Source organism: Diospyros lotus, chromosome 4, assembly GCF_014633365.1.
Source record: "Diospyros lotus cultivar Yz01 chromosome 4, ASM1463336v1, whole genome shotgun sequence".
Classification (NCBI taxonomy): Eukaryota; Viridiplantae; Streptophyta; class Magnoliopsida; order Ericales; family Ebenaceae; genus Diospyros; species Diospyros lotus.
This window is the reverse complement of record NC_068341.1, coordinates 9,603,885-9,623,607: the sequence shown is the minus strand read 5'-3', so window position 1 is coordinate 9,623,607 and position 19,723 is coordinate 9,603,885. Positions and strand designations below refer to the sequence as shown.

Genomic DNA, 19,723 nt, shown 5'->3' with positions numbered 1-19,723 from the left:
TTACTAAATTAATGGGTAAAGTCACTGATTTTTAAGTTTATTTAAAACCCATAAATACTTCAGAAAAAAAAACCCATAATTTATTTATTTATTATTTTTACTTTTATTATTATTATTATTATTATTTTTTTTTTGGGGGGGGGGGGGGGGGGGGGGACGGTGTAGAGATGTATTTGCAATTATACTTAGAATGACCCAACCCAATTGTATAATTTCAACTTGGAGAGGAACCACGTCCTTGATTTATCGGAGGTGGCAAATGTAAACAAAAGGATAGTACACAATATTGTTGAATTGGAATAGAAAGAATATGACCTCGAGTTGAGGTCATTAGTCAGCATTCCCAATACAAGCATGCTGCATGCATCTTAGAGCATGGACAATAATGAACGAAGAATAGATTCAGTGGAAATTAAATGCGACCTCATCAATAAATCAACCGGGCTAGCTAGCTGCCTAGAGAATCATCAATATTCATCAAGCTTGTTATCTCCCTGTGTGCGTGGAAAATAAAGCTTGAGATTCGAGGGTCGATTAGAGCGGTCGGGTGCGGCGGCCGCTGGCTCTGCCACACACAAGCGCGTTCTTAGGGATGGGGTACTCGTCCCGGAAGGAAGTGGAGGTTGTGTAGACACGCATGTAGAGCTGTTGTCCCAGGTATTGTCGCGCCCAGTACTCCACCCTCAAATTCCACATTCCCACGTTGTCAAGCGCCACGTATATGGCACTCCACGACTTTGGATATACCTGCACAAAAAATATATAAATAAATAAATACTGATAGTGGCATAAGGTTGCTTTTTGAACTCTATCGTGAGTCGTGACTTAGACCTCAGCGGGTCATAAATATTTTTAAGGCCATTTTAACTCGTCTAACAATTATATCTAAAAGTCTTTCATAGTGTTTCTTAATTTTCTTTTACTTCATTTGCAAAACAAGTTAAAAGAAATAGAATCAAAAGGTACAAAGGTTAAGTACGTAGCTTCGCAGATGATACCTGAACGGTGCAGCGTGATACTGCGTCTCGGAGATTATATTGGTTCCTACTGTCTGGTGACCACGACCCTCCATCCATTCTGCATTTTCATATACATTAAAGAAAATCATGGAAGTTATTATTATTATTATTTTGGAATGAAAATGGAAGTCATCATTTTTGTTGAAGGAACAAGAGTCCCGGCAATATTGGAAGTTGACTGTGTGAATGCTTACCCGACAACAAAGAAAGAGTAGCCATCGAGGTGCCAGCTGAGAACAATATCCTCGTTGTTTTCAAACACGATTTCAATGAAGGCTCGGTAATCGGTGCCCAGAACTGCCGTGTCAAGGTACATGCCGCCAGCGGTCGGATTGTCAGCTATGCTTCCAAGGCGAAAAACGCCATCGATCTTGAAGTAGTCCGCGAGCTTTAGCGGGGTGTCCGCCGGCACAAACGACACGCTGTTTACTGCGTATTTTTGCTTGTCATTGATGAGGCCCGCAGAGTTGGCCAGCCTGATGGTCCTAGTGGTGTTTATGAGACCGTAATGGTATGAACCTTGTGGGTTTGGCCTTGGTCCACTTGCTGTAAGATTAGTCCTGATAAATACAATACACATATTCAATTAGGGCCTTGTCATGTTATTGGGCTGTGTTAGTATCATAGTCCAGTCCTTAACTGCTATCTACGATTTGAATATATATTAACTCATTTGCTTGGACTGTGACCCACACACCAGCACGATGAATGTTTTCTTGAGAAGTAGCTAATGTACCTAACAGAGCGGGCCTGGTTGAGGGACCAGTCGATTTCGATGGTGGGTCCGGCGGGGGGAGCCCCGGAGACTGGGCCGGCGGAGTTGCTGTAGTGGAGGATGGCGGTGGTGGTGAGCACTTGGGAGGTAAAACGAGTGGAGGCAACAATGTAGTAGTCTAGAGGGGGCTGATCAGTTGTGATTAGAACAGAATACGACTGGCCGACATGGACGTCCAGTGAAGAGTAGGTAGTTTGAAGAGTGTGTGTTCCCTCCACCTCCACCAGTGTCATTTTGTGGCCCTGAATCCGAAAGTTGAGTGAATTTTGTAGCCCAACGTTGGAGATCCTAAGCCTGTAGGTTTTTCCTGCACATCGTCATCAATGTACAATGCAACTTTTGATCAGCCATGAACGCCACTAGCTAGCCATTTTCATGAACCAAGATGATAAAAGTCAGATAATGGTGATTGGGTACCCCCGTACCCACCTTGTTCAACAGTGAAGGAAGTGCCATTGGGGCCACGGCCGTTAATGAGGACGCCATCAGGGAAAGGTAGCTTCTTGCCGCCATCCAGAATTGCCTTCAAATCCTATACAAAAATAAGCATCCATGTATTTAACAAATGCCTTAAAAATTAATAATTCCAACTTTGTAAAAGATTATGAAAAGAGGAGAGTGATTAAGAATAGTATACCGTGTGATTGGCAGTATACCAATCTCCAATTAGGATGGTATAATCAGCAGCAGGGTCTGGGAAGGGCACCGGAATTCTGGGGCGGCTGAGGATTCTGATGCCTCCAAAGCCGCCGGCGGCCTTGTGGAAAGCAAGAGACGGGAAGTAGTAAAAGCTTCCAATTTGGTCCTTCATCTGGAGGATGTAAGTGAAGTTCTTTCCCGGAGGTATCGGACACGTGGTTCCATAAACTCCATCTTCATATGAGTTCCTCCTCTGTTGAATCCCACTCCTGTAAAGTCCATCCATATATACAACACTAATTAAACACAGAACCGGTGCTTAGCTATTAAAAACATCGCAAAAGCAGAGTAATCTATCAATAGCTCCTATTACAAAGGTAACATTGTTATTAGATGTCCGTTCGATCTAAAATTTTATCTTATTAATTATGCGGCATTCTATCTTCAGGGTCCTCAATCTTGTGATCCACCCATCACTCTGGCTCTCATTTTCTAGGGAGTGGCGCATCCTGCCTCCACTGTTTGAAGACCTTGAGCACAGTTACATGAGATCAGACAACAATCCACAATAATAAAATGAGGGAAGGTCACTTTAGAATAAATCTTAAATCATTTATCAATTACGTAGTGTTGCGATTTTTTATTAGTTTAACTTGACGGTCCATGAGCTGAGGGGGTGACAACCTGATAATAATAAATGTCTACTCAATGAAAGCAAGTTGAATGAAATGAAGGGGTGTTGGAACTTGTTCACAGAGTGGAGGCTCTTGATTTCACAATTCCCATGGTAAGCCAGCCATTTATTGTCAGATTCGAGATTCAGTGGCAAAAACAAAAGGCACGTTGTTCAAGAAGGGAAAACTGGATTCTCCCTTGCTAAATCATCTTCTCTACTGAGTTGACTGCTCATTACATTCAGCAGATTAGTTAGATAAAGCCCCCGAGAATTGACTAACCATGCCCCCTACTGAGTTTACAAGAAACTTAGTAATTTTTAAAATAATTATTCTAACTAATTTTTAAAAATTATAAATACATAATAAAAATATTCAATTTTTTTGAAAATTAATTAATAATTTTATGAATAAGTGTTTACAATTTCTTAAAATTTACAAATTTTATATATAAATAATATTACCACCACTCTGAAGTCTTATAATCTGCACGTTTGCATGTTCATGCCCGTCATCAACGGATGTATTTAATAAAAAAAGAGAAATAATGCTCGCTGGCCGAGGTTGACCCACAAGATCCGAGTAAGTCTTACGATATAAAATTTTGTTAGAGTTGATAAAAAGTTATATTTTTAATTATAAACTATTTTCATATATTTATCTCCAGGACTTGAATAATTATCTACATATTGTATTACTCACGGTCACGGTGCTAAGATTAGAGCAAATATATTTATTACTGAAGAAGCATCGGAACTGAGGCTCGTCAGCGTCAACTTGCACTGCTCATCCAGCTAAAAGCCTGGCGCATGGATGTGTGATGTGTCTGGATTTGCATCCACAATCGACAATGCCATGCAAATGAACACGAGAACTATAATAATAGAATAGAATAATAGCTGGAGAGAAAGGAATAGTACTGCTCACGCTAACCATCACCAAACTAATTGAATTTTACATTTCTTTGGAAATAAATTAAGATTTTACTTTGGTTTAGAGATTGATTATGATTAATAATAGTTAAATCTTTTTCACTTTTTATATTTTTATTTCTTTCTTAAATCTCAATTAATACCACTTTCCTCCTCTTAAAGGTAGGTTTAGTTTTTTTTTTAATTAATTTGTAACAATAAAATTGTGAACATTAATTAATTAGGGTCTTATGTTCTTTTTATTGTAATATGTACATTTAATTTTCTTCTAACAAATAATGTCAAAAGAAGTTATTCGTTAAAAATAAAATTATTGAAAAGTTTTTAAGTATAAATTTTGGACGGATTTAGTGAATTTTAACCAAATCTTAATCCCTCTTAACCAATGATAGGAAATAGTTAACAAACATTGTTACCAGGTCAGGAGAAAAGGCTCGTCCAGGCTGTTGAAAACGTTGATGATGATGTTGTCGTTCGTAACAGAGTATATATCAGGCCCTGGGAATTGGCCGTTGATGAGAATGCCCTGCAAAAACACAGCAACAACAACAACGCATCACCGGCCGCAGCAATTAATCCAATTCATTATCCATACGGCCGATCAAGAGAGAGAGAGAGAGAGAGAGAGAGAGAGCACGGGGAAATGGAAGTAAAGATTCACGGATACAAAAGGAACATTATCAATCGGTACCTGTTGGCGAACGCCGAGAGGATAGATGTCCCCGTAGGTGACATTCCAGGTGAAGAACCTGTATGGATCGTCAGCTCCAACGCCGTCAATGAATAGAATAGAAGACACGGCGGCCACGCATAACAAGAAGGCGGGAGTCAAATGATGCAGCGGCGCCACCATTTCTTTCTTTCGGAGCGCCAAGCAGATCGGTGACAGAGATAGGACGAGTGGGCGGAGTTAAGACGTAGACATTAAAAAGGGGCCGGGTATTTATAAAAGCAGCGATCCCTCAAGAAGACGGATGAGAGAGAGAGAGAGATGAAACAATGAATAAATTAAAATCATATATATTGCTACTGGAAAATATTTTTAGGGCTCGAAAAAAGGTTTCGAATCTTCAATCATTATTCTTCATAAAAAATAAAACAAGTTGAAAGGTCTGCGGCGGTGGGGGACCAAGGACAAAGAGTCCAGAAGGACACCAGCCTCGGATGCCACACTCATCTCATGGCAATGTCTGCGCCCATGTTACGCTCTGTATATTATTATTATTATATGCATCATCAATGCATGGTTTTGTTTATCATGACCCCAAGGATGGATCCAAGAAAATCGTATTAGAAAGAAAATCGTACTAAAAATATTTGATGTTAATTCTTAAATGGCAAAGGTGTGGCTAGCTATTTCAATGCTATATGTATCAAAAATATGTACAAATTCGATAAATGAATTAGACTTTATTTGATGATGAAGTCTAATTCAGACTTTATCATCTTGTATGAAGTCTAATTCAGACTCATTCAATGATGAAGTCTGGATTTCATTACCTAAACTTTATCTTGGATGAATCCCGATCAGGTTTAATCTGTCAATTAAGCCTGATCGGACTTAATTCATAAAGTCTAATCGAACTTAATTCATAAAGCATAACCAGCCTTCATCCGGAGGCGATAGGAATGAGGTGACAAGATGGTGCAGCGACGATTGGCACGAGGCGTTACGACAAGGTGATGTCAGGATGCAAACAGTGATCGCGTGATGAGGTGAGGCAGAGCTTGCTGGAGGCGATCATGGCTGAGAAGAAAGAAGACAATCAAGGACAGGGGTGGTGAATCTGTAAATTGGACGAGGGCATTTTTGTGATTTGACATCTTTAGTCATTCTCTTGATAACCCATTTATTTATACAAGTAATATTTTTCTTATTTTTTATGGTAAAGAGGTGATGATAGTACCACTTTATTTATTCCATTGCATCAAACTTTGTGTTTTGTTTTTTTTTTTTATGATCCAATTCTAGGCTTGCACTTGATTAATTTGGGGATAGCAACCTTGATCCCTCAATGTTGCTATCAGGTAAACTGCGAGATGTGCATGGTTGACTAGGGTTTAAAGTTGAATCTACTAATAACACTATCAAAGTCTTCTCTCACAAGAAAGCAAATATCCTCCCCAAGAATTGAACCCATGCTGATGGCCTCCAGCATGACAAATAACCCCCTCCCTTGCCATCGAGCAGTGTACCAGAAGGCTCTAACTTTGTTACTTTATACATACTTGACATTGTTGCAGTTTAAACTCTAAGTAGATTTAGGTTTTTTAAAAATAAAAATTACAAACGGATACGATACAAAAGTGAAAATAGAAAAATATTATTTTTAAAGAAATTAAGAAATGCAAAGGGGGAATGTATAAATAAAAAATATAGTTTTTTTGTAAATATAATTTTTAATATAAAAAATTATAAAAAATAGTTATTTAATCTAAAAATAAACATAAATTGCATAATATATTTAAATAAATTCTATAAAAAATTAAAAATTTTAAGTTAGAAATGGAAAAAATCTCTCTATTCATGAATGGTAATATGTTTGCAAATGAGAAACGTGTTTTTTATATTTTCTTAATATTATAAAATGGACACAATTTTTTTTTTAAAATATCACAAATAGCTCAGAAACATTTCTTTTCGTTTTGAAAAAGAAAACGTTTTGAAAATATCGAAACAATGCCTCCAAAATTTCTGTGCATCATAGAACTAAGACCATTGACAGGAATTCTACACTAAAAAAATAAAAACAAATTACGAGGAATTGTATTGGGCCTGGTCACAGCCCAACTTTATTGCATAAAATGTCCAGTTAGCAGTGAGTCTGCTGTCCACGTGGGGTGGGCTGAAACTGAAAGCACCGTAACCCAGAAGCAGTAAAGAGGTGATCCTTTACGGCAAGCCCAAACGAAACGCCTCAGGTTGGGTTGAATTGCGAGAGTTACCTTCTTTTTATTTTTTTATTTTTTTTTTTATGATTTAGGTGTTCGGGTCACCCGTCCAATTTTGAAGGAGACTGACATTTCTCCTAGTTCGACCTCCGGATAAATCGGATATGATCACAAACTTATATACTCCTAAACAGATACAGAGTCAGTCTCTACTAAATTGAACATTTCTACCTCTACCAAGAGTTGATTCCACCATTTCTAAAAAAAATTGAAAGTTTTACCATTTGTGCTATGTTCTCGATGCGAGTTACTCTTTCTTTTGGAATGATTGTCCTTGTGCGATCCCCGGTGTTTGTATCCTTGATTACATTAAAGAAGATAAATCACAGATTAGGCATTTAGCCCTTGTGTAGGACAAAGATCGAACTGTCAACCTATCGAATTAATATTAATATATTATTTATTTGACTGTTCGACCTATACCCTAAGACAAATTATTTTTTCTTTTATGTCCGTTGAGTACTTAACACAATGGAAGGCTAAAAGAGAAAAAAATTGCATCTATTGATTAAAAAAGATAACCCAAATAAGAGACTTGAGAAAGAGAAATAAAAATAAAAAAACAAGTAAAAAATAACACTTTAAATGTAAAAATATTTTATTTAATTTTTATATTTAATAAAATTAAATATTAAACATGAAAAATACTCAATTGTATCTTCGAGTAATTTCTACGATTTTATCAAATCTCAAGAGTCGCAAAAAATTTATTTATTTATTTTAATTTTCCTTTTATTTTTTATTTTTGTTCTCGTCTGAAGTGGGGCAGACGGGAAAAGGAGAACGTTGGGGCCATTTCATCTCTGTTTCTCCCTCTCCGGATTCCTCCACCGGAGTTCGAATTCGTCTTCTTCATTCTCTGACCGAGCGCCAGAGACATATATACATATAGAGAGAGAGACCTACAAATATCATCTGGAGAGAGAGAGAGAGAAGAGGACGTAACGATGATAACGCGATCAAATCTGGCCGAACAGCTAAGGGAGTATCAGATTAGGTCGAAGCACGATTGGGCTTCCCTCTCTTTTCTTTCCTCTACTTCTAATATCCCTTCTTCAAGGTATCTATCTTTCAAATCGCCCTTTCAATCCCCCCCCCCCCCCAAAAAAAAAAAAAATAAAAATAGAAAACGTGATTTCTATTCAATTCTCTGCATCTTCTTGTTAAGGATTACATTCCCGTAGCATATTAGAACTGCTAATAACTTGGGATTCTTTTTGCTGGATATCGGATCCAATTGGATCGATTAGATTTATGATGTACCTTGGTTTAATATTCCGGATTCGGCTTATAGGTCTTTGAATTGCGCAAGCGTGATTAAGAAACAGAAAATTGAAACTGCCAGACACACAATTCACCTGTTGGATCTAGGTTTTGCAATTCGTTTTGTGACCAGGGATTTTGTCAAGCCCTAATATCATCACGGATTGGTTTGGAAATATGACCACAGTTTCTCATTCTGACGAAACTGTACCATCAGAATTTCAATCAAATTACAAATTTCAGCCTATCTGATCTTCTGTAAATTTGCAAGAATAAGGTTTCTTGTGGGAGCATTTTGAGTTTTCCTTCACCCAATTAAATTCTTAAATAAAAGATTAAATTCTTTTTGCAATGTTGTAATATGTGGAATGACTCTTAATTTAGTTTGTTACTTGAAATGACCATTCAAGTAATGCCCTTTGATGTCGCTTCTTTCAGCTTGTTTTTCTTCCTTTTTCAATAATTGTAAATGCTTGTTGAACTGTGCAGTGATGCCTTCATTATTTTATTTTTCTGATTTTTTGGTTGATATAGAAGAGACAAGTGCTTTAAAAGGGATGATCCGTATATATAATTTAAAGGCCAAGCACAACCCATTCAAGAATTGCACAATTTGAGAAAATATGCAACTGTCCTCTACAAACCACAAAAGTTGCAAATTGGGAAAAGTTCTTGGGAGTCTATGAATAGAAAGCATTGTACTCTCAAAAGGTCTATAATTGATCTCTTCCCTGTGACACCACCATCAACAACATTAAGAGTTAATCTCACTAATGTCAACTTCACAGATTCTAGCATGCTAATCGTCTTTATTTTGGTCATATCTTCTATAAGGTCATTATAACCCATGCGATGCTTCAGAGTTTTTCACCAAGTTATTTTTTTTTTCTTTTGTCACCAGTTTCTTTCATTCCATCCACTCTATACACCAGTGCATCTATTGGCTTTCTTCCAACATCTTCAAACCATGTAAAGTGTGTCTTGTACATCTTACCTTCAATAGGAACTAGGAAGATAAACATTTAATGAAAACTAGTTGGAAAACCCTTAGGATGATATTGGATTGTAAAAGATATGATCATGGCTAGAGCTGATTGGAGAGCTAGAATTCACTTTGCTGATCTAGTGGGATTAATGCTTAGGATATTTTATTACTTCATTTTTTTCTTTTTATGTCCTATTGAGCTTTTCCTTTTGAGATTAGATTGATTTAGATTGAAACCCTAGAAAGAATTTAAATGGAAAACTGGAAACGATTTTGTTTGAACCTTTCCATAACCCACCTAGAAAAAATGGCCACATGTTATGCTTGGGATGAATCCAAAGAATTTGCTAATAGTTTTTTGTCTTGTATTTTTCAGGGTATAAGTACATGTTTTTTTCAGGATACAAGTGTGTTGAGTTACAAAGTGCGAACACTTTCATATTTGTCTTGGACATGGACACTCATTATATATTTGTTGATACATGCTGAACACTTGAACATCATCAGAATGTGTTTAGTTTGTTGGCAGACATCTCAGAGTATCTTGGTATAACCATGCAATGTGCAAACACGTTTTCAATTCATCCAAGACTGGACACTCTTCAAGTACTTGGAATTCATGTCCCTTATAGGAGCACATATTTCCATTGCTCAATGTTGAGCTAGCACATTTCTGTTGCTGCTTGTTGAGCTAACACATTTAAGTCAAAAGATAATATTTAAGAGCATATCTATAAAATAAGAACATATGGAATTATACCTGCTAATTTCCCTCTAAGAATAATGGTCACATCTATGAAGATTGAAACGATGCCAGATGTTATATTGGATGCCATAACTCATTGGATGGTATATGTGAGTCAGACACTTGTCCAAATGTTTATTTATTATTGTTTTAATTCTTTTACTCAGAAACTTTACAAATACATGGGGTCTGTTTAAGTTTTGTGTCAATTACTAAGCAGTTAGAACCATATCATAAGGTTAAAAATGTAGATTAAAATTAGCTGTAGAAGAAAAGTCATGTTAATTTATTTATTAATTCACCCTCCTTAAAAATTTCTGATTTTGAGAAGTTTGAGTTTCAAGACAATTTTATGAGTAGAATTTTTCTAAGATATATAGGCTTGCTAATCTTGATAAATTTCTTATCATGTTATAATGTTTGTTTTGTGGTATTACTTACAAGACATGTAATGTCACTTTTGCCTATTTTTTTTTTTTTTTTTTGTGAAAAAATATCGCATCACGGTGTTACATACTGTATCATATTATAATGCCACGTCCTGTATCTGTATCTGTGTTTCTTAAAGTTTTGTAAATAGAACATGCGGCTTGCCATCATTTTGGAGGATCAATGGAATAAATTGTTGATATGCTTGTATGTCTCAAAGAACTGAAAAGAAATTGATTTTTCTGACGATATATATGAAATGGAAGTGTTGGCAGTTAATTGTTGCTGCTGCTGTTTCTGTCCTTTACATGAATATATTTTGTTTGTAGTATGATTTGCATGTGTAAATCATTAATTCAGGACATGGGTTAGTAATATGTGATCATATCTTGGGAAGGAATCGTAGCACCTTCTTTTATGTGTTTGGGCTGATTTGCTTTCAATCCAATGACAGGCTGGACATTGCCATCTTCGTAATATGGGAACTCGTCATTCTAGCATTCCTGGTTTTCTCAGCTGTTTCATTATATTTCAGGCATATGAAACTTGCATTCATCTTGGTTTCCGTCACATTACTGTTGCTTTTATGCATGAAAGTCACAAAGCAAGTGAGACTAGCCCGGAAAAAGAAACGGAGGATGTTACTGCCATTGTCAATGTAGAACCCTCAAGAGTTCCATAAGATTTTTTTCTTCTTTTTCTTTTTATCAAGTGATCCCATCTATGTTCCGTAGATTGTCGGAATTTTGACCATTGGTTTGGTCTATCATATTTTCCTGTTTTTATGTTGTAATTTCAGTGAAAGCAAGCTGATTAAAGAATTTAATACATGTGATTAGATTGCTTAAAAACAAAAACTGACCTACATGTGTGATCTCGAGTTCAAGGGCTTTGAGTACTACTGCTGCTGCTGCTGCTGCTGTAGTGATTTCTACGGTTTAGCGTACAAGAACACTGATGATGATGCAGCCACGGCCGAGTTGGAAATACGTAGTTGAATATATATTTCAGCAAAGCTTGCAAGCAGCCCATGGGATTTTTCTTTCTTTTATTTAAAGAATTTGAGAGAAAAAATTTAGTCATATTAAAAATGATCACTTTACCATTTGCCTAACAAAAAAAAAAAAAAAACTCTTTTGAAATAATATCATGTATAACAAACATGTGTAATGTAAAGTAATTCATTTGCAAACATAAATGTATCCAGCAATTCATTTATAAATAATTAACAAATTATCATCTTGAAAAGAAACCTAGCTGAAAAAAATAAAAAATACACATAATGGAGATACTTTATATATGGGTACAAAGTAGGATAAAAATTAAAAAATTTGTATATGAGCCAACATTAATCCTAGGTGCTTGATTAAGGGCGCTGCTACTACCACATCAACAGTTGGCAAAAGTTCCTTGTTATTAGGAAGAACCGAATGAACTATAAATAATGTAAAAGTCCAAAACAAAGAAGCTCCATTTCAGATACTGCTTCCTGAAGTCTTAACGTTTCCCAACAAGTAAAATTTTATGAAAGAACGATGTCAATATATTATAACAACTTGTATACATAGAAAGGGAATAGAAGAGGCTTTATCTCAAATAGCCTCTCGGCTGCTCTGGATCCTCGGCCTGGTCTGGTCTGGTGTGGCGTTTGTGAAATCAGATGCGCTTTTGCTAAGACCGTGAAAGAAACGGTGCTTTCTCCTCCTTGAATGCCTTTGAGAAACCCTTGTCATGACTTGGGGCACAAATTGAACCTGCATAAAACATTCAAATTCGACTAAGATGCTTTAGCGGCAACTGAGAAAACTAAAACAGAGAAAAAATGAAAATATTATCGATTTACTGCCCCTCCAGTTGGATTAGATGAGGTTGGGAAGAGGATAGACGAGTTGATGCTATGAATACCTCAACAAGAACAAGTATTTATACGAGAAGACTTTAATGCAATATGAGGTGGTACATTGGAGAGATGGGGGAGCTACCTTAGATTTCGTAATGAACCATGCTGCATGGACCCTAACATAAGACAAATGGGTGGGCGTGTATCTGCTTCTGGGATCTTCTAATTAAATTCCACAAGAAGATTTCTGTCTCTAATTCATAAGAGTGAAAAAATGAGATTTCTCTCTATAGCCCATAAGAATTTTTGAAAATTTTCCTCAATATTGAAGGCTTACACCCCAAGACATACACAGACACACTTCTCATTCACAATGGAATAGAGAATGGAAAACACTTAGCGCCTCTCTCCATTCCTGGTTCCGATATTTTGTCTTTCATCCCTCTCTTGCACACTTTTTCTTCCTATGTGCATTCTCTCCACATAATTCACATGTCAGCCAATTTGACATATCTACAAAGATAAACAAAGACAAAACTGATTGACTGCCTCAGTTCAAACACTATGTTCATAGTCAGGGCCATGATAGGGTATGAGGTTAACAAAAATTAAGTTGGGTCAAAATAATAAACAGAGATTTGATATTTTAGTTCAAATATTATAACCCTTAATAACAGAATACGCGTATTGAAACATAAGCTTGTATACTCCACATAAAAAGAATTTCCTTCACCATACAAATCAAGAGCGTTTGTGAGAGTGGCAGGAAAAGAATTCACGAGGGAAGTACACTTTGTGAAAGCATGGAATTAATACCTGAGAATTGCTACGTATGCCATAATCCTGTAGAGAGGAGTTGTCTTCAAGTAATTTCTCATTATGGTAGGAAAGGCAGAAGTTCGCCCAGACATGCTTCCTGTATATTCACAAGGTGATCCATAAGCAGCATAACCAAGATTCAACACTGAAAGGGAAAAAAAGGAGAGTGGTGGGAGAAGCTATATAGGTCCCTGGAAAAGTACAAACCATGGGTGGATGGGTCACCAGCCTAAATGTGATATTGTCGACTTCAGTATTCAGATTAACCAATAGAAGAATTCTAGCAGAAATTGATAAATAATATTACAAACATCTGCCATAGTGACAAAAAAAAAAAAAAGAAGCCATAATTTGAAAATTTTCGATGAAATTTCAAGATCTGTTGACATTTTAGGAAATATGAAATTTAAGTAATGATCAATGCCCAAAATCATTGTTAGAAATCAAGAGTAGCTACTTATGGGTGTTTTGCATAAGATGGAACTCGGATTAGAACTTAATGCACAAGTGAAGATAACACATATTGTAGCATTAGAAAAGGGATTGTCCCGGATTCACCAGACAGTTCCAACAGCTGCTTGGCCATATCAAGAAAAAAAATTTGGTCATATCAGAACGAAAGCTCCATAAGGTGGTGAGCATCTTCAGTAAGTCATACGAATTCAACAAACTTAAGCACTACTCATCGAAACCTCCAATTTCTCGTTGTGTATGGCCGTTCATTCGAAATCCCAATACAAACTGACGTACCAAGAGATGTGACGATGCCCCATCTTGGACTGCTCCATGTCATTAATTTTCCTCTTTATCGCCAGTTTCAAATCCTTTACTGTCGCGGAATTCATCACCACGACATCTTCACATCCAGCCAAACAACAATAGTTAGTATACACGTACACCACACGTTTGTAGAAATGCCCGACAGAGGCTTGTGTTTGATTGAAGTACCTAACGAAGTGCCGTCCAATTTCTGAACGGAGATGCGCATGGCGCTGCCGAGCTCCAGGCTTATGAGAGTGTCAACATCCGATAATGTTGGTTTTTTGGGTACATCGGCGAGGATAGGATCCTCGAGGAGGGCAGCCAGCATAGAATTCAACCTTGCGTTCTTGACGTTGCTGCTGCTGTAGTCTGCTGCCACCCTCTGGCTCTGGTTGTTGTCAATGCCGTCTTCATCCGTGGTGCAGCGGGCCGTCGCCGATGCCTCCATCCCTGTCGAGGTGGAGATGGATAGATGTTTGTGGTTATATTTCTACGAATGCGATAAATTTAATATATACTCACTTAATTTAAAAAATTAACTATTTATTTATTAAATTTTAAATTATTATTATTTACTCACTCAATTTTATTTAATGTTAATCATCCACTATCTGTCACATTACATTTACCTGTTATATCATTATTTGATCTTACAAACAAAAAATATTTATGTGACTAAAGAATTTAACATACATTTGCTGAATTTAAAAAATATAATTATTTATTTACTAAATTTTGAGGTAAATTTAATATATATTTATTAAAATTAAAAAATATAACTAATTATTTATTAAATTTTGAAAACAAATATGAAGAAAAACCAAAATCGAGAAATAGATAAAAAAAACCCTGCTTAAATGGTTCAATTTTAGAAGTATAAACTCAACTAAAAAATTACCATAAAAAGGCCTGATAATAGATAAAAATAAGGTGCTCTAATGTATTAATTCTTGAAGCATATAAGTTGCAAAAACCCAAACTAATCAATTAGTATCCGTTAACCAATCAACAAATGAAAAAATTATAATTTTTTTATCCCCATTAAAAATAATGAAATGGATGAAGATGTACTCAAAAATTGTTGGATTTCATTAGTTATGTAAGTGCTTTTTGTTTATAAGATCAAACGATGATGTAACAGATCATGAATGATTAATTTTAAAAAAAATTAATAAATAAATAATAATAATTTAAAATTTAATAAATAAATAATTACATTAATGAATGTATATTAATTTTTTCCACTAATCGTATCAAAACAGTAAGGCTATCTTAACTTTCCTTTATTTCGGCAACCCACCGAAACAGACTCGAAAGATATTTGGTGGTTTTAAAACCATAAAATTATACTTAGCATTAGAAATATGGTTTGGTAAGAAGAAACAGATTTTTAATATTTGGAAAATAATATCGACTTCTTTTGGTTTAATAACTTTACTTTTAATTTTTTTATTGTTATTTCTGAATATTATAATATTTAATATAATAAAAATAATATCACATTTTCTTTTTCTTCTAATTAATAAATTATTAAATTTTAAATAATTTTGTTAAACATTAAAAGATTTTTTATTAAAATAAATAAGATAAAATTTTATTAAAATAATATTAAAATATTTTTTGAATCTAAGTTTGTGAAATATTCTAAATTTTTTAAAATACATAAAAAATATATGCGTTATTTTTTATTAATCGTAAAAGTTAAAATAAATTTATTCAAGAGATAAATTAATCAAATTATTAAAGAAAATATTATCGTTTTTTATTTTTATTTCCAACATGTTAACGACAATCACCTTGATTTGCAACAACCGCAATTATTAGAAGCGCTCAAGCGTTGGTCAAAGCAACATCATCGGAGATAAGAAAATCTCAACTTCCAAGAACTCAATCAGCCGCCCACCGGCGCCGAATTCAAGCACTCGCCGGAGGCGGCGAGTTCTGCAACTCAACCACCTTCTTCCACGACGCCCGGCTCGATATCTCCTCCCACCACCTATCCACATTCTTCCTTGACGTGATGAGCTCCCCCCTGTCGGTGGCGTTCACCAAGTAGTGCGCGTTGGGCAGGTACGAGAGATCGGCCAAAGTGAACTCGTCGCCCGCCAAGTACCGGCTCTCGCCCAGCCGCCTCTCGTAAACCTCCAACACCTTCGCCAGCTTCTCCTCGTTCTGCTTGATCAATCCCTCGTCTTGCTTGATTTTCATCCGCGGCGCGAAGGCCAGCTGAAACACCAGCGCCGAGCTCGGTGGGTTGAAGCTCTGCGCCTCCGCCTCCAGCCACTGCTCTATCGACGCCTTCTCCAGTGGGTTCGTCCCGTAGAGCCCCTTGTTTCCCTTCTCCGAGTGTTTTTCCGATATGTAACGGCATATGGCTCTGGATTCTGGCATCATCGTCGATCAAATTAACAAACACATAAATGCAACGCAATCTTCAACTTGAAAGAAATTAATGGTGGGATTGTTAATGTTACCGAAGAGGGAAATGGTTTCGTCTTGGAAGGCTGGGACTTGGCCGAAGGGCTGGATCTTGAGGAAATCGGGGCTCTTGTGCTCGCCTTTGGCCATGTTGACGTTGACGAGCTCAAAGGCCACGTCCTTCTCAATTACACAAGCTAGAACCCTCGAGACGGCGGTCGACAGGGGTGGGCCATACACTTTCACCGGCGGCGTCGCCATTGGAGGAGCTCCAATTGGGTTTTTTTTCGCTTATCTTTTTTTTTGACCCTCTATCCTCGATTTCTTCTATCAACCATACAAAGGGCCAAAAGAATCTAGGGTTTAAGATTTATCACTCGTCACCAACACCACCTTATCCCTTATCCCTTGTCCGTCGCCTGATTGGCCCGCTGCTTCTGGCTCTGGTCCAATCGGGCAGAGCCCAGTTCCAAAATGACGGTGTTCTTCAACTCAACCCAACCCAACCCAACTGGGAATAGTGATAGCCCAGAAAAGCGAGGCCTGATTAGTGAAGAACAAGAAGAAGAGGAGCTAGCCGATTGGGACATGGGGGGAGAGATGAGAAGGTTGGGTTTTTGGGTTTGGGTTTGGGTTTGGGTTTGGGTGAGGAAAGTACAAAAGTGAGGAAAGTTCCACGTGAATGGCAACAGCCCCACCACTCACTACAATCCCCGCTCGATTCTTAATCCTGATCTGATGATGAAACTTCCACGTGGTTTCCTCACCAACTCCCCACGATTCTCGAATCAAATCAATGCCGATATTTTTTACGTTTGTAGAGTCCTAGAATTAACCCTGCTCAATGTTCCCAATAAAAATGAGCTCTCTCTCTTGACTCTATTTACAATTTTTTTGGGAGATATGAATTGGGTTTGATTTTAATTTGTATTTTTGGAAAGAAAAGATTTTACATTTTGAGATAGTTATGAAAGGTGCTGTTTTTTTCTTTCTGGGTCTGTCTGGTTGGCCGGCCGGCCGGCCAAGCTTTTTTGTAAAGGGAGGAGAGAGAGAGAGAGAGATATATGAGAAAGCGACATCCCCTGATTTGTGGCTTTCCAAACGTGATCACCTGCAACGTATATTTTAAATAAATGAAAAAGAAAAATAAGAAAATGAACTGTCCCTAGATTTTTTTTCCCATCTATGCCCCAAGTCTTCACATTTTTCCACACTTCCATCCATCCCAACCTCCTTCAACCCCAAGTCTTCACACTTTTCCACCACTCCTTTTTCCACTATTCCTCTCCCTCTCTCTCCCCCCTCGGTTTTTTCTTTCTTTAACTTCTCTGTAATGGATCCTCTGGCTCTCATCTGTACGGTCGCTCTCTTGGGCGGCGGACTCTACTGGTTCATCTGTGTTCTGGGTCCCGCCGAGCAGAAAGGCAAACGTGCCATCGACCTCTCCGGCGGCTCCATCTCCGCCGAGAACGTCCAGGACAACTACAAGCAGTACTGGTCCTTCTTCCGCCAGCCCAAAGAGATCGAGAAGGAGGACAAAGTCCCCGACTTTGTCGACACTTTCTACAACCTCGTCACCGACATCTACGAGTGGGGCTGGGGTCAGTCCTTCCACTTCTCCCCCGCCGTCCCCGGCAAGTCCCATGGCGATGCCACCCGCCTCCATGAGGAGATGGCCGTGGATCTCATCGACATCAAGCCGGGCGATCGGATCATTGATGTCGGCTGCGGTGTTGGCGGCCCCATGCGTGCCATCGCTGCCCACTCGCGCGCCAAGGTCGTCGGCATCACCATCAACGAGTACCAAGTGAAACGCGCTAAGCTCCACAACAAGAAGGCCGGGCTGGATTCGCTCTGCGAGGTGGTCTGCGGGAACTTCCTACAGATGCCGTTCGATGACAACAGCTTCGACGGTGCGTACTCGATCGAGGCCACGTGCCACGCGCCGAAGCTGGAGGAAGTTTACGCCGAGATTTTCCGGGTCTTGAAGCCCGGCGCGATGTACGTGTCGTACGAGTGGGTAACGACGGACAAGTACCGAGGGGAGGATCCGGAGCATGTGGAGATCATTCAGGGGATTGAGCGCGGCGACGCCTTGCCGGGGCTGAGGGGCTACATGGACATCGCCGAGACGGCGCGGAAGGTGGGGTTTGAGGTCGTGAGGGAGAGGGATCTGGCGAAGCCGCCGGCCCAGCCGTGGTGGACCCGGCTGAAGATGGGTCGGATCGCGTACTGGCGGAACCACATTGTGATCACTGTGCTGGCGGCGCTGGGGATCGCGCCCAAGGGGACGGTCGATGTGCACGAGATGCTGTTCAAGACGGCGGATTATCTGACGAGAGGTGGTGACAGCGGCATCTTCAGCCCGATGCACATGATTCTCTGCCGGAAACCACCCACGCCGGGAGGCGAGCCCCTATCGGAGGAGGTGTCTTAGTGAATTCGCGGCCGTGGACGTGGATTTGGTCTGGAGTCAGTCATTATACAGTTTTTTTTTTTTTTTTTTCAATTAATTCACTGCATCTTTCTTTCTTTCTTTACTGTTGGGAATTTTGTTTTTAATTTGTGGAATTGGGTGGGAAAGGCAGCCCAGCCCCTCTTCATTTGATGTGTTGTTAGTTGTTGCTGCTGCTGTTTAAGGTGTAATCTGAATCTCAATGCCCGCAAGTGTTTTGTGTTTGGTTGTTGTAATTTGGTGTTGGGAAAATGATCTTGGATCTGATCTTGGAGATATGCTGCACATGGGAGATGGGCCGGGAGAGGAAGACAAGAAGCCGACCACAGCACAGCTCACCGGAAAATATTTGTTTGTTTGTGGGTTTATTAGTAGTTTTTATTATGCCAAACAGACAGCCGATCCAGCCAGCTTGTATTTCCTTTTTTGTCTTTTACATAAAGATGCCTGCCCTTCTCTCTCTCTCTCTTTCTTTCTCTCGGATCTTTCTATTTGTTTCAACTTTCCACTCGTCATTTTTCCACTCTCTTTTGAAATTTTGTCGTCTGTCTCTTTCTTTATTATTATTATTATTATTATTATTATTATTATTATTATTATTTTGAGGCCTAGTGATGGTGTGGGTTATAAGGTCCCGTTTGGCTGCAGCCTTGAAAAAATTGCGTATAATTATTTTATGGGCTGAATTCACATTTGACCAAAGTCAAATGTATAAAATCGTTTTTGTACTTTTCATAGAAAATAAACGTTTTTAACTATTCAAACAAACTAATTACACTCTATAGTCACTTTTATGTAAGATACCAAAAATACCCTTAATGAAATTTTAAAATAGAAAACCCTACTGTTATTAGTCTCATTTACCAAAATACTCTTATCTCTTTCATATAACCTTTCTTCTCTCTCTTCTTCCAAAATTCACGTTACTCTCTATCTTTTCATTGTCAAACTATCCAAACTTAGTCATTCTTCATACATTCAATCTTTTTACTTGTTGGGTCATTCAATCTTCTTTA

The 19,723-nt window shown here is 38.1% G+C and overlaps 5 protein-coding genes across 5 annotated transcripts; 2 read left to right on the top strand and 3 right to left on the bottom strand.

Annotated features, from left to right (window-relative positions):
- Positions 1-205: 205 nt before the first annotated feature.
- On the bottom strand, positions 206-4,997 carry LOC127799255 (L-ascorbate oxidase homolog). The gene is made up of 8 exons (XM_052333115.1): positions 4,731-4,997; positions 4,456-4,565; positions 2,432-2,702; positions 2,224-2,326; positions 1,756-2,101; positions 1,214-1,579; positions 999-1,077; positions 206-747 (listed from the first exon to the last, which is right to left on the bottom strand). Exons 1-8 carry the CDS (start codon positions 4,890-4,892, stop codon positions 535-537), a joined length of 1,650 nt encoding a protein of 549 aa, XP_052189075.1. The 5' UTR covers positions 4,893-4,997; the 3' UTR covers positions 206-534.
- A 2,750-nt stretch (positions 4,998-7,747) lies between these two features.
- LOC127799260 (uncharacterized) lies at positions 7,748-11,239 on the top strand. The gene is made up of 2 exons (XM_052333119.1): positions 7,748-8,051; positions 10,868-11,239. The coding sequence occupies exons 1-2, from the start codon at positions 7,939-7,941 to the stop codon at positions 11,073-11,075; spliced, it is 321 nt and encodes a 106-aa protein (XP_052189079.1). The 5' UTR covers positions 7,748-7,938; the 3' UTR covers positions 11,076-11,239.
- A 621-nt stretch (positions 11,240-11,860) lies between these two features.
- LOC127799259 (U11/U12 small nuclear ribonucleoprotein 25 kDa protein) lies at positions 11,861-14,332 on the bottom strand. The gene is made up of 4 exons (XM_052333118.1): positions 14,021-14,332; positions 13,823-13,928; positions 13,070-13,169; positions 11,861-12,167 (listed from the first exon to the last, which is right to left on the bottom strand). The coding sequence occupies exons 1-4, from the start codon at positions 14,280-14,282 to the stop codon at positions 12,006-12,008; spliced, it is 630 nt and encodes a 209-aa protein (XP_052189078.1). The 5' UTR covers positions 14,283-14,332; the 3' UTR covers positions 11,861-12,005.
- Positions 14,333-15,631: 1,299 nt separating this feature from the next.
- LOC127799258 (glutathione S-transferase F10-like) lies at positions 15,632-16,845 on the bottom strand. The gene is made up of 2 exons (XM_052333117.1): positions 16,309-16,845; positions 15,632-16,218 (listed from the first exon to the last, which is right to left on the bottom strand). The coding sequence occupies exons 1-2, from the start codon at positions 16,511-16,513 to the stop codon at positions 15,749-15,751; spliced, it is 675 nt and encodes a 224-aa protein (XP_052189077.1). The 5' UTR covers positions 16,514-16,845; the 3' UTR covers positions 15,632-15,748.
- Positions 16,846-17,446: 601 nt separating this feature from the next.
- On the top strand, positions 17,447-19,173 carry LOC127799257 (24-methylenesterol C-methyltransferase 2). Its single transcript, XM_052333116.1, has one exon. The coding sequence runs from the start codon at positions 17,586-17,588 to the stop codon at positions 18,687-18,689; it is 1,104 nt and encodes a 367-aa protein (XP_052189076.1). The 5' UTR covers positions 17,447-17,585; the 3' UTR covers positions 18,690-19,173.
- The last annotated feature ends 550 nt before the right edge of the window (positions 19,174-19,723 follow it).

Excerpts from the sequence above, each read along its gene's own strand:
- LOC127799255 (XM_052333115.1), bottom strand. The coding sequence starts at position 4,892 with ATGGTGGCGCCGCTGCATCATTTGACTCCCGCCTTCTTGTTATGCGTG. Across the intron at positions 4,566-4,730 it reads CTCTCGGCGTTCGCCAACAG|GGCATTCTCATCAACGGCCA; the intron begins GTACCGATTGAT and ends GTGTTTTTGCAG. Across the intron at positions 2,102-2,223 it reads TTCCTTCACTGTTGAACAAG|GAAAAACCTACAGGCTTAGG; the intron begins GTGGGTACGGGG and ends GACGATGTGCAG.
- LOC127799260 (XM_052333119.1), top strand. The coding sequence starts at position 7,939 with ATGATAACGCGATCAAATCTGGCCGAACAGCTAAGGGAGTATCAGATT. Across the intron at positions 8,052-10,867 it reads TCTAATATCCCTTCTTCAAG|GCTGGACATTGCCATCTTCG; the intron begins GTATCTATCTTT and ends ATCCAATGACAG.
- LOC127799259 (XM_052333118.1), bottom strand. The coding sequence starts at position 14,282 with ATGGAGGCATCGGCGACGGCCCGCTGCACCACGGATGAAGACGGCATT. Across the intron at positions 13,929-14,020 it reads ATTGGACGGCACTTCGTTAG|ATGTCGTGGTGATGAATTCC; the intron begins GTACTTCAATCA and ends CTGGATGTGAAG. Across the intron at positions 12,168-13,069 it reads GCATACGTAGCAATTCTCAG|GTTCAATTTGTGCCCCAAGT; the intron begins GTATTAATTCCA and ends TGTTTTATGCAG.
- LOC127799258 (XM_052333117.1), bottom strand. The coding sequence starts at position 16,513 with ATGGCGACGCCGCCGGTGAAAGTGTATGGCCCACCCCTGTCGACCGCC. Across the intron at positions 16,219-16,308 it reads CGAAACCATTTCCCTCTTCG|AATCCAGAGCCATATGCCGT; the intron begins GTAACATTAACA and ends CGATGATGCCAG.
- LOC127799257 (XM_052333116.1), top strand. The coding sequence starts at position 17,586 with ATGGATCCTCTGGCTCTCATCTGTACGGTCGCTCTCTTGGGCGGCGGA.